This window comes from Chiloscyllium punctatum, chromosome 6 (assembly GCF_047496795.1).
Source record: "Chiloscyllium punctatum isolate Juve2018m chromosome 6, sChiPun1.3, whole genome shotgun sequence".
Taxonomy (NCBI): domain Eukaryota; kingdom Metazoa; phylum Chordata; class Chondrichthyes; order Orectolobiformes; family Hemiscylliidae; genus Chiloscyllium; species Chiloscyllium punctatum.
In genome coordinates this window covers 19,629,545-19,647,365 of record NC_092744.1, presented here as the reverse complement: position 1 = coordinate 19,647,365, position 17,821 = coordinate 19,629,545, and the positions used below count along the sequence as shown (strand labels likewise).

The following is a 17,821-nucleotide window of genomic DNA, read 5'->3' as shown; positions in this document are numbered from 1 at the left end:
CTTTAGTTGATTATATTAACTAATAATTGAAACAAGAAAACAAAAATCAGGTTGGCTTCTTTAAGAGTCTGCATACCTTCTCTGTACAAACTGTGACCAAGTGAATCAATTGCTGTTAATGCAGGAGAGTTTTGTCAGCTACATTTTATACTTTGGTAAGGAAACCAGCAGGGGGCACTTTCAACAGTGGGTTGATAATAGTATTACACTTGGCAGGCAGATGAATTCTTGCCACATTGCATTGGTGCCTTGTGGTGAATGGTCACTTTGAACTGACCACAACTTGTGCAGCTCCAAACACTCATAAAATGCAATGATGACATATTATTGTTCCCCAAGTATAAGGTTGCTCCAGGTATTACAAGTTAAAAGAAAATCTATTCTTTGGAAATACATTTGTCATGACTTGTTATCCAGTACACATCCCATCACCTACACAGCATGAAACATTGTGGGAAACATGTGACTTACACTCAGTGAAAGCTCTGACCTTATGTTGATTTTTTTGGACATGTTTTAGCCATAAGATATTTCTTCGTGTTTCTTTCTGGTTTTAACAGGATTATGTAACATTTTGGAGCAAAAATGCAGATAAGCAGACCAAAGCTTGATGCCAAAATAGCAAAGATTTCAATAGCGACAGCGTATTTTCCAGGAGAACTGATGTAGGCTGGGACGAAAGCCAACCAAACTGCACAGAAAATCAGCATGCTAAAGGTGATGAATTTAGCCTCGTTGAAGTTATCCGGCAGCTTTCGAGCTAAGAATGCAAGGACAAAGCTCATGCAGGATAAAAGGCCAATGTAACCCAGCACACAGCAAAATGCCATCACTGAGCCTAAATCACACTCAAAAATAATCTTCTCATTGTAATATTTAGTCTGCTTTACTGGAAATGGTGAAGACACAAGGAGCCAAGCAACACAGATTACAACTTGGACAACTGTGCAGGCCAGGACGGTGCGGAGTTGCTGCAGAGTCCCAAACCATTTCATCATGTTATTGTTGGGAAGAGTGGCTCGAAAAGCCATCAGTACAACCAGGGTTTTGGCCAGTACACATGAAATGCAGAGAACGAAACTGACCCCAAACAGTGTGTGCCTCAGCATGCAAGACCAGACTGATGGTTGGCCAATGAAAGTCAGCGAGCACAGGAAACAGAACATCAACGAGACGAGGAGAAGGAAACTGAGTTCAGAGTTGTTGGCTCGAACGATTGGAGTTTTCCTGTAATACCAAAGGACCCCGGCAACAGCCATTGTGCTGGCTGTTCCAAGCAAGGACATACATGTCAATGTGATTCCCATTGCTTCATCAAATCTGAGGAATTCAATTTCTTTCGGGATGCATTGATTTTTTTGTAGGTTGGACCAGTCTTCCAATGCACAAGGAACACAGTTCAGTGAATCTGAGATAATATGAATGACATATTAGCAGCTTGCAAACCACAGCAACATTAGTTACATAGGTTTATACTTTACTATACGTTCCTTTTCACGTGTTTCTCAGGTCAAAAGAATAATTTGAGTTTATTTTAAGAGTGTTGTTAGCTTTGACAAATGGTATGAAAATACTGCTGGGGAATAAAATTTGTTTCCTTTTCAAACACTCAGTTCCAGCATTGACAGGTACAACACATAATAAAATTCCCTTTGTCCTGACCCTATGCCAGTCATGCATAGCCCACAATAGCACATTAAAACATCTTTTCTGTGTTTGAGACACCTATGAGTGAAATTTTTTTTTGTGTGTAAATCAACATTAAAGGAGGGGAGTTTGCAAGATAGCAGACCCACATCCACAAGGAACAAGATTGAAGATGTTTCGCCTACTCAGACAAACACATTTCTCAACTTGACTCAGACTCTGGACTTTAACAGCCTTTCTGCTATGTAGGATATAATGTTATTTAAGATTGAATTGGATCAGTATTGAAAGAATAAAAATATCAAAGGATATTGAGAAAATGATGCACGACGTGACTAGAACAGTCAGTTTCACTTGAAGCTGTCATGGTACTGTTTGGTATGTACAAGCCTGAGTTATGGCTATAGGTGAGCTGACAAACTAAATGTAACTTGAACTCAAAAGGCTTCCACCTATGTAAACTGATTTGAGTGCTTGAGTTTGATCTTGACCATGATTGCTTACCAGATGATTTTTCTTTGTTCATATTTCATGAGGCTAACAGCAATACCCTTATTGTTGCCCTCGCTGTAATAAACTAACTCAACAGTGTCAAAATCCAGGCATTTTCAGTCTATACAGATCAGTGCCATACGGCATGATGCATTTATCTATGATCTTATAACTAGAAGAAGGAATCATATTGAACAGTAGATAGTGGATCTCTTGCACCTGTATTGATTCTTTGAAACAAGTATCTAATTCATTCCTTTCCCTCCATGCAACTTTTTCTTCTATTTCATCCATGTACCTTACTCCACTGTGAAAATTGCTGTTGAATTACTTCCACCTGCCTTGTGGGCAGTGCATTCCAGATGATATCAACTCATTACAAAACACACATTTTCTGCATGTCTGCTCACATCCAATGAATTAAAGCAGAGAATTATTTGAAGCCTAGTCGTGGTAACAAACATCCATGTGATGTGTACCTATTTCAGTGCTAATCTCCCCATCAGCACATGGTAGGCAGTCAAAGCAGCAGATCTGTTCCCCATTTCGAGTTGCTTTCCTTGATCCAGCAGGGCAACTTTTACTGCACAATGACTCTGGGGCCTGAAATATTAATGAGACAGAATGTGCATAATTTCATAGGTAAATTCTAGTAAACATAAAATAAAATTACTGCTGGTTGTATAACGTTACTGACATTGTAACACAGGAGCAATTTTCTCCATATTTCTGCTATCTGGAAAAAGTCTTACTGACAGCAGAGATCAGAAGAATTGCTCTTATTTGAGTCATGACTGATTGGAGGCTTTTTTCAATGGATGCGACTGTGAAATTGCTCAAAATGTCTTTAAAATTGCATGGTGGCATTTAACTTCAAGCTTCTTGTAAAATGCTGCAATCACTGTAAAATCATCAATGAACCAGTGTAATCAGGCAACATAATCAAATTTAATTGGTTAATTATGTCATCATTTGATCAGAAAGTATCTCTTAAGAGTGGCAACTGGTACAGTTTTATTATACAACTGAAATTAATTCTTATCTAAAACTAGTATTCTTAATTGGAATTAATCTGATTTAAAATAACTGTATTTTAACTAAAATAACTAAATTATTTCTAAAATATGAGATTGAACCATTTAGTTTCATTGGTATACACTAGTCAATTTAATAAGAACCCATTAGAATGACAAAGGTGCATTGGCATTGTCACTGGACTAACAATTCAGGGACCAATGTTCAAATCCCACCTCAGTTTGAAAATGTGGAATTATAAATCAAGTCTCAAGAACAATGAAGATGAGACTATCTTAAATTGTTCACTAATTGCTTTTTAAGAAGAACACAAATCTGCTATCCTCACTCAGTCTAGCTTAGATGTAATTCCAGACCCAGAGAAATTTGGTTGATGTTGAATTAGACTGGTAAGTGCAGGAGTTGAAAGACATTTAGGAAAGGCATTTTGATTACAAAAGATCTTCAGTGTTGTAATTCTTTTTGCATTGATTCTTTCTAGAAATTATATAAAACCAAAAGTAGGAGGTGCAGAAGTAGGCAATTCAGCCAGTTGAGTCTGCTCTGCTATTCAATGAGATCATGGCTTCACTTATAATCCTCAATTCAACTTCCTTGCTTTTTCCCTATGAACTTTGATTCCCTAACTGTTTAAAAGTTTGCCTATGTCTGCCTCATATATACTTAAAGATCCATTCTTTACTTCCCTCAGTGGTAAAGAAATCCACAGATTCACTACGCTCTGAAAGAAGCAATTCTTACTCGTCTCTGTCTTAAATGTGTAACTTCTTCCTCTGAGCTTATGCCCTCTCTCTGAGACTGTCCCATAAGGGGAACATCCTTTCTGTATGTGCTGTGTCAAATTCCATAAAAAATAGGATGCACAAGTACAAAACTGGTAAGGTCACCTCTTGTTCTTCTAAGTTTCGATTAGGAGAGGCTCATCTACATAACCTCTTCTCATAAGGCAGCCCCTTTTTAAACATTAGAGATGATCAAATTTACTTGGATTTATATCTCATTGAGAAATGGACTAACCTGTTCTTAGAATCAGTTTATTTGAATTGTCTTAAGGTTTCTCAAAGTTAAATTTTAGAGTTAATAAAATGATTGTGATGGTTTTGATGATCTTTTAAAGTATGCTTAGGATTTTTGATGTGACAAACATCACAAGTCTATTCTGTTCATTGGTTCTGGAATAACAGGCCTTGAAAGTGAACAAATAATGACTTACAGTCGAAAAGTGTGGCGCTGGAAGAGCACAGCACGTCGACAGCATCTGAGGAGCTAGAGAGTTGATCTGCTGTGCTTTTCCAGCGCCACACTTTTCGAATCTGACTCTCCAACATTTGCAGTACTCACTTTCTCCTAAATAATGACTTACTTCAACTTTCCCACCAGTCCAGATGATCATCTTTTCATTTAGGACAAGGTCGTGGCCTGAATCTGAAGTTGCATCAAAATGTCCCACGTGCACAAATTTGATCGAGCCGTTTTCATTCTTCTGCCAGTTGACAATATCATATATTGCAACACTGTCACCATTATCATCAAAATAGACCTCTTCTCCCAATTTACTGGTGTATTTTACTTCTTTCAAGTAATGTAACAGCTTAGTGAAAAATTAGAGTTTAAAATCGTCAACATCATTATGGAGTTGCACAACAAAATCATAAACTATCTGTCTTACTGTGAATTGTTTCAAAATTCTGCCTTTCCTTCATTTGCATCTTCATTGATATAATAACGCAGAGACCACGGGGTCCTAGTGAGACTGTGCAAAATGAGGGAAAGCAGATCAACAGACCTTTTCACACTATGGATGGAACTTAATTTATCCGATTGGAGTCTCACCCTCCATCATTGCAGCAATCAAGCAATTGAGTATTTTTAAGAACAGCTTGACATTTAAGCATTGAGGTGAGTGGAAATCCTATCCCCTGGAGCATCAGTGGTAGATTCCTTGATTGAGGTACATGTGGGCAGGTGAATGTTGCAGGGCTGATGTCACCAACAAAATAGGAAGGTCCATTGAAAGCAATGGTAAGATGTGTCTCTCATGATCAACAGTGAGTACCTGTGAATAAGGGACTCATTGGTAGGCTGCTAGCAAACCTGACAAGCTTTTCTGCATAGACTCCCTTCAAGTCTCCTTATTTGCCTTTGGTTGAATACCCACTTAATAATGTCAATTGGCCTCTGGATGGGAAGAATATTGTCTACAATATCCCCCCACCCCCAACCTGCTCATCTTACATTTGATCAGAGGAGGTAGAATGGTGGTGGATCTTGCACCTTCTACCCAATTGAATGGACCCCTTCCCAGCTTTGAATTCAATTGTTGGGAAGTGGGGGAAGGGAACATTAATTTCAACCCATTCTTTCTTTTACATTGACTTCAACATTTTTCTTTTGCATTTTTATAATCGAAACAAGAACCACCTTTGTTTTTAGTAACAGGAAACACACCAGATTGACTATGTCATTTATCAATGCATCTCAGTCCCAATGTTTGATGTTATACTGACTGAGCATAAAGCATGTTGCGATAGCCTGAGTTGTGAAAGGTTTTATATAAATGTAAGTTTTATTTTCTTATTGTTAAATCTGATTTACTAACTTCATAAATATTCTTAAATGGAGACAATTATTTTCAAACCTCAGTTTAATGTAAACAATGCATATCATTTGTTTTGGCATGCTGCTGTTATGGTATTTTCTGACTAACATGTATAAATCACTGGATTTAATTCATTTTGTAACACTTGTAGTTTACCATATTCTTATTACTATGATTAAACTATTTCAAATCCTGTTTTCTTCCTCTACTCTCATTGCATGTAAAATTCACTTTTGCAACTTCCACTAAATCTCAATCAGTTTCAGGACTTAAATAATAAAAATCCTTGCATCTTCTTTTTGTCCTAAAAAGCCTGTAAAAGCACAAGCAACTAAACTGCCCTCAATGTGTGGGAATCAAGCAAAATCCATCAGGGAATATTTGGGACTAGGTTACAGCACTAACTTAAGAAATTCCTGGTTGCCTGATCCCTACCCCCATCCCACCCTGCAACATGCCCCAGATCTTTTACATGGAACTCAAGAGAGAGGTGGTTGAATTTTGAATAGTGAAAACACCAAGCTGTCCTCCCTGGGATAGCATGGCACTCTACTTCAGGTCCATTGGTGAAGATTTACACAGAATAAAAGATGATGTTTGATGCTCTACGCAGATGAGGCATCCTTCTGGTAACTCTGCAATCTCTTGTAGGAGGATACCAATGTCCATGATCTCATCATTACCACCTGAATCTATTTCTGTTGATTTCTGACCCTACATCATATCTTCTCTTTTGCTCCATCTTTTATAACCTGTGCTGAAGAAATCTATGAAACTGCAGCATAATTGAAATTCATACATTTCAAATTAATTTACAATGCCTTGATATTTACCTGCCAAGATTTCAAGTTGAAGATACTAGCACAAGTTTGATTGCCAAATGGGCCATTCCCATTTTCACATGAATGTAAATTGTGAAGGGAATGAGCTATTGCATATACTGCTTTGTATACATTGTATGAAATTCTTAACTCTGATACTTCGGAATATATATTGTGAATATTGTTCAGCTTTTCTGATCCTGTGCATTTTTTCCGAGATAACATTGATGCTGGTCGCACTTTGTATTCAATGGTTGTCTGAAAAGAACAATTGAAGATTGTTTCCCATAATTCTCTCACAAAGAGGTTCTTCAGAGATTTGGAAGGATGGACTTGAAGAAGGAAATTCTTCAGGCCTTGAATTTCAGCTTTGCGAATTGCTAACCCTATTGTCCCACTCAAAGTCAGGATGTTTTCTTTTGTTGCTATCAATGCAGATGTAACCCAGGCCTCACTCGCTATCCATTGTCGACCAGTGAGATTTTGCCTTACAATCTCTCTGATTAAAGGGTATGCATCTCCCTCAAGAGCAAACATGACAATGACTCTTGCAGTAGATGTCTTGATGGTCTCTGTTATTTGAAGTATCCTTTGCCTGGAGTACACCTTTGGAATTACTTCTGTAAAAGCAATGCAAATGCCAAGTTTTCTGACTGCGTCACTGAATGCTTGAATTCCATTATGGCCATAGTCATCATCACCTGCGATCGAACCAACCCAAGTCCAGCCAAACCGCTTCACCAGTTGAGCAACACCTTGAGCTTGGTGGGCATCACTTGGCATCGTTCTGAAAAAAGCTGGGAACTCATTTCTGTTACTGAGACAAGTGCAAGATGAGAAGTAGCTGACCTGTGGAGAAAATAATTAAAAGTATGTAAAGTTTAATTTAAAGAAAAATGCAAAATAAGAATAGAGCTAGCAGAATGAATGAGATGTAGAAATCACATTAGAACGATACAAACCTTTGGAAGGCATTGAAGAAAAAATTCTACCTGGAGAGTAATTGTTGATGTAAAAAGCATGGATGCTTTTAACAGATACTATAATGAGTTAAGAACCTGAGGGAGAAAGCAGTCGTGAATACATTGACGGAGTGTAGTGAAAATAGTTGGAGGAGGCTCATGTGAAGAAAAAACAGGCATTGACCTGTTGGGCCCAATGGCCTGTTGCTGTGCAGTATATTCTATGCTATTTCATTTATGTCACACTTTATTTACATAGGAAAGGGGCACTTGCAACAAAAATCAAAATTCCAAATGGAATTTACAAAGTGAAATGAAAGCATCATTTTGGAGGGTGATGATGTGCCCAGCCCCAGTTGTGCCCATGAAGCACAGGTGTGCGGCCTTCTCCACATTACCAATATTAAACAACTACCTTATGCCAAAATTAAGAATCTCACTGGATGATTTCAACTGTTTGAATCCCATGTGAAGCCATTGTAGTTGTCTACTGATTGCTCCTTGACTAGTTGGTTAACAACAGATTTTCCTTGGTCCTGTGTTTGGATAGCTGTTTACTGCCAGACAAGTCATTCTCTGAATGGTTGTCAATCACCTCCAACTTGTGGCTGGTGTGGTGGCTCAGTGGTTAGCACTGCTGCCTTACAGCATCAAGGTCCTAGGTACAATTCCATTCTTGGGTCACTGTCTGCTTTGGTTTCCTCTGGGCGCTCCAGACTTCTGCCACAGCCCAGAGATATGCAGATTAGATGGATTGACCATGCTAAATTGTCTAGGGATGTGTAGGTTAGGTGGATTAGCTATGAAAAATACAGGAATTGGGTGAAATTTGGCTGAATGACCTGCTTCCACACTGTAGGGATTCTATGAATTCTTCTGACAAAGTTCAGATCAAGGCATGCGTGCAGGTTCAAGTGAAGTTGACTCGTGATCAACATACATATTTTCAACTCTCTACTTGTCATTACATTGTAGTCTAACTTGTAGTATTTCTGTGCTTCTGACAATTATTCCACATCCATTGTCAGCCAATTTATATAATCTAATAGGATAATAGCATAATCTTTTTCAAACATAAAATCAACAGGATTTCAACTGATGTAGATAGGTTCTGTTTCTTCTGGCTCCTCTGGGTCAGCCAGTTCCTCTAGATACCTTGGGTGTCTTCACCAATTAAGTTATCAGGTCAAATGCAGATATCTTTTCTGCTTGTGAGGCATTGTTGTTCCTGCAGCACTGACATTGGGTTTTAGCAGTAGTTATTTGTTTTCTCTGTGTAGATCTGTTGAATGCCTCTCTGGAATGATGAAGCAAATGAACATTTTTGCCCTCTTGAGGTAATGTTTGTTTTCCCCTCTCAAGGTCTCTCTCAGGACTGTAAGTCATTTTTGTTTCTCTTTTTAGTAGGCTTTGAAAAACTTTGTCTAAAGTTAAATTTTCCGTGGACTGTAAAAAATCTGACACAGTTTTATCAAAAGTCCAACAATATTTCTATATCGCGTGAATCCTGTTTTCAAAGTTACAAACCATAGTTTTTGTTGCTTTTGCCCGTAACGTCGATTTCGAAGCTACTTGGATGCTGCCTGAACTGCTGTGCTCTTCCAGCACCACTAATCCAGAATCTGGTTTCCAGCATCTGCAGTCATTGTTTTTACCTTTTTGTTAATATGTAGAGGTGCCATTCATTAAATTGTCTACAAATTCGCCCGGAAGCTGAATTCATTTTGTTAATTTTGCTCATTTGAGAATTATATTTGTTCTTAAATTGAAATAACTATCAAAAGCTTTAAGATATCTTCAAACCTGTTTGAAAACTCTTTAGTATTTTACCTAATAAAGTAATCTGCATGGATATAAAAGTGGACTTAACTAACTTAAATAGACAATAGATGCAGGAGTAGGCCATTCTGCCCTTCGAGCCTGCACCGCCATTCAATATGATCATGGCTGATCATTCCTAATTAGTATCCTGTTCCAGCCTTATCTCCGTACCCCTTGACTCCACTATCTTTAAGAGCTCTATCCAATTCTTTCTTAAAAGAATCCAGAGACTGGGCCTCCACTGCCCTCTGGGGCAGAGCATTCCACACAGCCACCACTCTCTGGGTGAAGTAGTTTCTCCTCATCTCTGTCCTAAATGGTCTACCCCGTATTTTTAAGTTGTGTCCTCTGGTTCGGCACTCCCCCATCAACGGAAATATGTTCCCTCCTGCCAGAGTGTCCAATCCTTTCATAAGCCTATACGTTTCAATCAGATCCCCTCTCAGTCTTCTAAACTCAAGGGTATACAAGCCCAGTCGCTTCAGTCTTTCCGTGTAAGGCAATCCTGCCATTCCAGGAATTGACCTCGTGAACCTACGCTGCACTCCCTCAATAGCCAGAATGTCTTTCCTCAAATTTGGAGACCAGAACTGTACACAGTACTCCAGGTGTGGTCTCACCAGTGTTCAATCTCAGTGTTCAAATCTGGGGCAATACTATATCTTAAGAACTGTCATGCACATGAAGTCCAATCTTATGCACTCCACGGCCCATCTCTGACTTTGAATCTGCTAGGAAGAATGATCCATTTTTTGCTCATCTTGCTAATTATTTTTTACTGTGCAGCTTTAAATCTGTATCATTTCAACATTGCTTTAAACTTGCTCTTTCATATGTTTGTCTTCTGATGTTCACCAATGCTATTTCAATTGAATCACTGTTAACTTACTAAACTCTGTCCTCTGGCCTTCGTAAGTCTTCCTAATAAAATTGTGGCTTAACTATTGAGTCCTGGTTCTTTAAAATCATTTTTATTTTCAAATTTCCCTTCTTCTATAAGACATTCTAGCTTTATTTCTTAAAGCTTGTTAATTTTCAATTCTGAGCCCTTTATGATTCTATAGCCCAGGTCTAAATTTCTTTTCTGGCTCTTTCACTGTTTCTTTCTTCAAAGACATGTAAAAGAAATTCTCTTTCAATAAAGAATGTTATTTGTGGGAGTTTGCTGAGAGGAACACTACTTTCAGAGTTAGCGTCAATGACTAGTCATTAAAAGTTATTGTACTCTAACCCTAACCCTAACCCGAAAATGCTTTCGATGTCCGAAAGACAGAAAAGCTCATTCTTTTACGTTTTTCTTTTATGAATTGTGGACTGAGATTAATATTCATAATCGTGATCTCACCATCGGAATATTGAAGGACATCATTGTTCTTGCTACCACCAAAGATTGTGTTGACCCTGCGTCGCCAACTATTACAGGGATCGAAGAAGAACCCACACAGTTGTATTTGAAGGCATCTTCATGTGGACCACTGGCTAATGTTAATGCTGCTCTTAATGAATGAGAAGGTGTAGTACAGGTATCATAAATGTTATAACCTAATGTTATATTTGGCAGGAGCACTGGATCCTTGTTTATTTCTTGTAATGCAAAAATCATAGTCTGCATCCAGCGAAAAGACCTGGAATTGAAACTGAGAAATATATGTTCAATTATTAGTTACTGTTTTATAATTTCAAAGCTGAGAAAATTTTGCATATTATATTATAGCAAATGTAAATGACATACCATCATCAATGTTGGCGAAAATAATAAAGAAGCACATTATCTAATTGGTGAAATATTGCAATGCTCTGAGAAGCAAAAAGACCTTGGAGTCCCAGTGCGTGAAACACACAAGTTAGTAGGCAGGTATAGCAAGTAATAAATAACGCTAATAGGATGCTATCATTTTATTACAAGGGTAATTGAATACAAATGTAGAATGTTATGCTTTAGTTCCATTCAGGACACTGGTGAGACCACATTTGGAGTCTCTACAGTTTTGGTCACCTTATTTAAGAAAGGGCATAAATGCATTTGAAGCAGTTCAGAGATGTTTATTCAACTATCTCTGTGTGCTGTGTTATGACAAAAGGCTGGGCAGGATAGGCTTATATCTCCTGGAGTTTAGAAGAGAAAAAAAGTGACTTTAGGAACATGGAGTAAATGTGGAGATGATGTTGCCTCTCATGGGATAATCTCAAACTATAGGAGCTACTGTTCAAAAATCAGAGGCTGTCCATTTAAAGAGTGTTGAGGTGTCTTTTTTCCTCTCAGAGGGATGTGAATCTTTGGAACTGTCTTCCTGACATGGTGGAAGCAGAGTCTTTGAATATTTTTCAGAGGATTTCTAAGGAGTTTTCTTAAGCATGGGGCTGAGTATTTATCAGAAGTAGATGGAAATGCAGATTTGAGGTAACAATTAGATTAGCCATTATTTTATTCAATGGTTTTGAGGGACTGAATGGCATACATCTAGTCCTTTTTTATATTTATATGTTGACAGGAAATAAAAATGTTTAACTACCGCTTTCCAGACAATGAATGATATTAATGACTACTAAAATTATTAATAATTTCCAGTTTTGTTGTATTAATAGTGTTAGGATGACTTAGTTAATAATACTGTCATCTCTAAATCAGAAGCTTATGAGCAGGATTTTACTAGCCACTATGGTTCTCACCTTCACTGGCTAAAACATCTTGGAAACTCTGCACATGATCCCAATGGCTTCTCTGCAGAATTTAACACTGGGAGCTGCTTTATGAAGAGTCTTGCACCCCTTTCATGGAAGGAAGTCGTATCATAGAAGTATGTCAGTCAATCAGATGGCCGGCAGCTCTGTATGCCCAGCAGTACTAGCCACATGGTGGGGCCACAGGGAGTTGCACCCCTCTCAGGAACTCAGGTCATTTGGAGTTGAGAAACTTGGCAAAATGGTGAGGGAGGGTTGGGGGCTAGTTTCAACAAGCTACAAGAATGATTAGTAGGGGGATTGACATTGGCCGGGATGGGGCCATAGGAAATCTCTACCATTAACGACCCCACACCAGCTGGTGTTGGGTTTCCCACTTGGTATGGGCCTCAAAACATTCCCCCTTACCCGCCCAAGGCCCTGTATAACATATTGATTGATGCTGAATGAGATTCTTAAATGTTGGGCAAGCCACCTGATACATACTTCACTGCATTAAACTTCAGATGAGCAGGCAGGAAGGGCATCCACTGGATTTATATGCTACACTTCACCTTTTAACACTCCAGCAGGGAAGATAACCTCTTCTACTCACCAGTTATTTATGCCATTATCATCTCCCTGCACTGTGCATCATTTTTCTTGTGTTATTTTATCAGTCTTGCCCTATCTTACCCTATCTGTCCTTTCCTTGTCCCCAATATCACTGCTACTGAAATTGCTTAAAAGTTATTCATCTCTAAAAGGTTCCAGTTTTGATGAAATGTTTCCAACTAGATGAGTCAGCTCTGTTTCTTCGAAATGTAGTAAACAGAAGTAGGAGTAGGCCATTCAGCCCTTTGAACCTGCTCTGGGCATTCAGTATGATTATGGCTGATCATCAGCTCAGTTCCTGGATTAGCCCCATACCTTTTGATCCCTTTAGCTCGAAGAACTATATCTAATTTATTTTTGGAAACATTCAATGTTTTAGCCCTTAATGCTCTTTGTGCCTGAGAATTTCACAGCTGTTTACTCTCTGAGTAAGAAATTTCTCCTCATTTCAATCCTAAATGGCCTATCCTGTATCCTTATACTTTGACTATGAGGAACTTTTGAGGACTCTGTGACTATAATTGATGGAATTTAGAAGAATGAGATTGACCTAATTGAAACTTACAGAGTACTGAGTGGCCTGGACAGAATGGATGTTGGGAAGAAATTTCCATTGCTAGGAGAAACTAGGACCCGAGGGCACAGCCTTAGAGTAAAGGGAAGATCTTTTAGAATGGAGATTAGGAGAAACTTCTTTAGCCAGAGAGTGGTGAATCTTTGTAATTCATTGTCATAGAAGGCTGTGGAAGCCAGAACATTGAGTATATTTAAAACTGAGATAGCTAGGTTCTTGATTGTCAAGGGGATCAAGGGTTATAGAGAGAAAGCAAGAGAATGGGATTGAGAAACTTATCAGCAGTGATTGAATGGCGGAGTAGACTGTATGAGCTGAATGGGCTAATTTCTGCTCCTCTATCTTATGGTCTTCTGTTCTTATGGACCCCTGATTCTATGCTCCTCAGTCATCAGAAACATGCTTTCAGTATTTACCCTGTCTAGTCCTGACAGAATTTTATAGGTTTCTATGAGATCCCTCTCACTTTTCTAAACTCCAGTAAATATAGTCGAAAACAATCTAGTGTCTTTTGATATATCCTGCCATCCCCAGGATCAGTTTGGCAAACCTTTGTTGCACTCCCTTCATAGCCAAAACATTCTTCCTTACAGAATACTCAAGTTGTGATCTTGTCAAGGCCCTATACAATTATAGTAAGACATCCATGCACTCAAATTTTCTTGCTGTGAAAACCAACGTACTATTTGCTGTCTTCACCATCTACTGCACTTGCATAATTATTTTCAGCAATTGGTGTATGAGGATACTTAGGTCTTATTTTATCTCTCTTTTCTCAATCTATCAGATATAATCTGCCTTAATATAATAAAACAAAGAACTATGGATACTGGAAATGTGAAACAAAAATAGAAGTTTCTAAAAAAACTTAGCAGGTCTGGCAGTATCGGTGGAGAGACAGCAAAGTTAATATTTCGGTTTCAGAGACCTTTTTTCAGAAGCTAATGGTCTGCCTTCCTACTTTTGCTACCAAAGTGGATAATCTCATGTGTCTACATTGTACTTCACTGCATACATTTGCCTACACATTCACCTTGCCCAAATCACACTGAAGCATATTTGCATCCTCCTCACAGTTCATCCTCCCACTCAACTTTGTATCATCTGCAAACTTGTTGAGTGTTCCCAATGACTTCTGGTGTTATTTCTTTGAATGTGAGTCCTGTGACAGTTGTCTCTAAGTAAAGATTGAACTGTTACACCTGAATGTACGCCTGACCATGTAATTAACTTTTAAGCACTGACTAAACATCAAACCTATACAGATGAAGTAAAGCCTTCAAATGCTTTAATTCATAATACTAATAATTGAGATATAATCTGTCATCTGAATATATTTCTCAGTAGATAGCTTTGCATAACTTAAGTTAGCTTTATATCTGCACTAATCAGCTCAATTTTTTTCATATGTCCTTGGAGACAATAAGATGAAAATAATGTCTTGCTGGTTAAATGCTTATCTATCTCCTGAGGCAGCAATGCAGTGACTTTGTCAGCACTGTTCAAAGAGTTCTATATTTCATCTGACTTCAGTTGAGCCATTATTTGTAGATGCTGTTGAATGTTTTGCTTAACAAACTCATCAATACACAAGTAAGTTGCAATTTTAACATAATAATAAAAACTTAATGATACAGATGTAATACTTATAAAACAGGTTGGGATAATTTTCCTTTTATATATGCATAGACAACTGGCCTTTACTCCTCAAATTCCATTAATGTTACACCACATAGTCTTATCAGACCATAGGGTGCTCTCTCATTAGAGAGAGAAGTAACTGGTGGTGATTTAACCTAAGGGCCACCAGATCTCAGGCAAGGAAAGAGGTAGAGAAGGAGAGTTCTTCATGGTAATCTTAAACCAGTGATGGGAATCAAATCCAACACCGTTGGTGTCACACTGCTCTATAAAACAACCATCCAGCCAACTGAGCTAAATCAATTCCCAATGCTGCTTACATGATCAGAACATTCTACCCTGTAACATGAATATTTTGCAAAACAATTTATGGATGGTGAAATTTGACTTGTAGCAAATGCAGCATGTGGGTACAGTCATATCTGGCTGGCTGCCATACAAGTAACACTTCTGAAGTGACACTGTTATAAAGCCAAGGGAAGTTTGAAGAAATGGAATGGAAAAAGTATTTAAATATTAATCTCATAAGTTCCGCATGCATTCATTTTATCTTAAGAAACTCAAATGAAATTACCTTCCAGTCAATCTATTCCACAATAAAATTATGAATAAGGAAGGATTTTAACGAGCTAATCATTGGCCAAATTTACTAGCTAAATATTACTGGATTAATCCAATTCATCAAACTCTCTACTCTTGCTTTGATATCTATCCTTTCTCAACTTTACCTGATCCAGCTTCAACATCCTCCTTCCTTGGGTTCACTGTTCCTGTTTCTGGAGAAGAGTCCACTGACTCACATAAACATCTTAACTACACTTTCTTATACTCTGTAGTCTGAAGGGACTCCACTCTATTCTGCCAGTTTTCCTTTCTCCATCATGCTTCCTTCTACAGTGGTGCTTCTGGCATCATGTATTCTTGTTTCTCAATTGAGAAAACTGCCTCTTCCCACTTTAGTTGACAAGGCCCTTGATCCAGTCCAACCCATTGCCTGCACTTTTGTCCTTACAATTACCCCTCCCTTCCAAAACCACAACTGGGGTCCGCCTGGTCCTCACATTCTTCTCCACTAATCTCCAAATTCAAAGGATCATCCTCTGCCATAGCTAGCACGGTGTCACCAATAAAAAGATCTTCATCTTTCGATCCCTGACAACATTCTGTAGGGAGTATCCTGTCTGCAACATTCTGTCCATTCTTCATTATTTCTATATAATGCAAGAAGTTACCCTCTTACCTCTTCCCTCATCATTAACCAGGCACGGAATAATCCTTCCAGCTGAATAGTGATTTTTTTTATGTCTTTCAATTTCAAAGATATGTATTCACTGTCTTAATACAGTTGGGGAGATCAAATGATAGATTGTGTGACCACTTTGCAGAGCATGTCTATTCAGTCCATAAGCCCAAACCAAGTTTCCAGTTGTTTCTCATTTCAATAAACCATCTCACTTTTATGCTGGCATTTTTGTCTTCAGTCTGCTGCAGTGTTCGAGTGAAGCCCAATGCAAGCTAGAGGAATAGCATATAATTTTCCAATTAGGTATTTTATGGCCTTGTGGACACAACATGGAGTTCAACATCCTCAGGCAATGAACTTGATCTTCCATTTTGAATTTCTTTATCAAATACCAGTCTGTACCTTGTTCTCACATTTTCTCTTTTGCAGAGCTGTCCTTTATTAACACCTACTCTGGACAACTGCTCTTCTTTTTATTACCATTGTTGCCAATCTAATTCTCTTTTGTTCAATGACAGGTTTAGTATTTAAACTTCTCATCTTCTAAACAATCCACCATACCCCACTTTTTGGTTTTGTTCCATCTTTTTTCCAACAACATAAAACCCATCATGTTTCTACCTCTCTTCAGTTCAGACTCAAAACATTAAATCTGTTTTTGTCTCCACAGATGCCACAAGACTGGCTGAGTTTTCCCAGAACATTCTGTTATAATTCCTGGGCAACTCCAGTGAACATTTTCCATAAATGTGTAATTTGATCTATGAGGCTACAGAGTAGGAAATTTTCCTTTACCTGGTGTTTAACATTATGATCGTGATAATACCTAATGTTCCAAGAATCTTATGATTACACGTAACTAGATGAAGCATAGGACAATACTGGTAAGTTATTATGATTGTATATTATTAAGCATTTTAGCTATATTATCATTGAGTCAAAGAAACTTTATGCTCATAGCCTTTAATTTTCTACTTCCTCACAAAACTACTTGTCCTCACCACATTCCCATACTATCACATGCACATATTTTCTCCTTTGATGTGGCAACTGGCCTAGATTTAATAATCATATGTAATAAGATTTCATATCCTAACAATCCAGTTGACAGAATAAAAACATTCTAACTTCATGTTCTTATAGATATATAAATGCTTGGTCGCATTTGTAAAAGTGAAATGCTATCTTGCAGCTTGTGTTAATTTAGAAAATATCAATAATTTTTGAAAATATTTTCAATGATTATTAATATTTAGCAATCATCTGAGGTGATTTCCAGTTTAAAAACAAAAGGCATCATCAGATTCTGACTTACCCTTTACAGACTGGTGGAGCTGGTTCTACCTTGAATGACAGGTTCGGTTGGATTGTTTGAAAATGAATAGGAAACAAGCCAGTCAGAACAACATCTCCGTTCATAGAAATCCCAGAAAGATCAAACATTCCTTGATGTCTGCATGTTGGTTCAACTATTCCAGCTGTTGCTGATGTGAAAAGGAGCAAGCTCAAAGCCAATAGAAAACACATTTCTGTATTTCTACAGCATTAACTGTGACTCTGTTTCTTTGCAGCCCCATTTATACACTCACTAGATTAGTTAGTGCCAAGTGAATTGATGGTTGATTAAATATTGCCAGCAAATGCTACTGCAGAGCTCAACAGTACCCAAGCCACTAAATCTTCCATACCTCCTGGGAATAGATATTACCT

General features: G+C 38.0%; 1 protein-coding gene across 1 annotated transcript; it reads right to left on the bottom strand.

The window, feature by feature from the left end:
• Positions 1-491: 491 nt before the first annotated feature.
• Positions 492-17,566, bottom strand: LOC140478592 (extracellular calcium-sensing receptor-like). Its single transcript, XM_072571816.1, has 6 exons — positions 17,427-17,566; positions 10,723-11,014; positions 6,607-7,443; positions 4,538-4,765; positions 2,619-2,742; positions 492-1,408 (listed from the first exon to the last, which is right to left on the bottom strand). The coding sequence occupies exons 1-6, from the start codon at positions 17,552-17,554 to the stop codon at positions 492-494; spliced, it is 2,526 nt and encodes an 841-aa protein (XP_072427917.1). The 5' UTR covers positions 17,555-17,566.
• Positions 17,567-17,821: the final 255 nt, after the last annotated feature.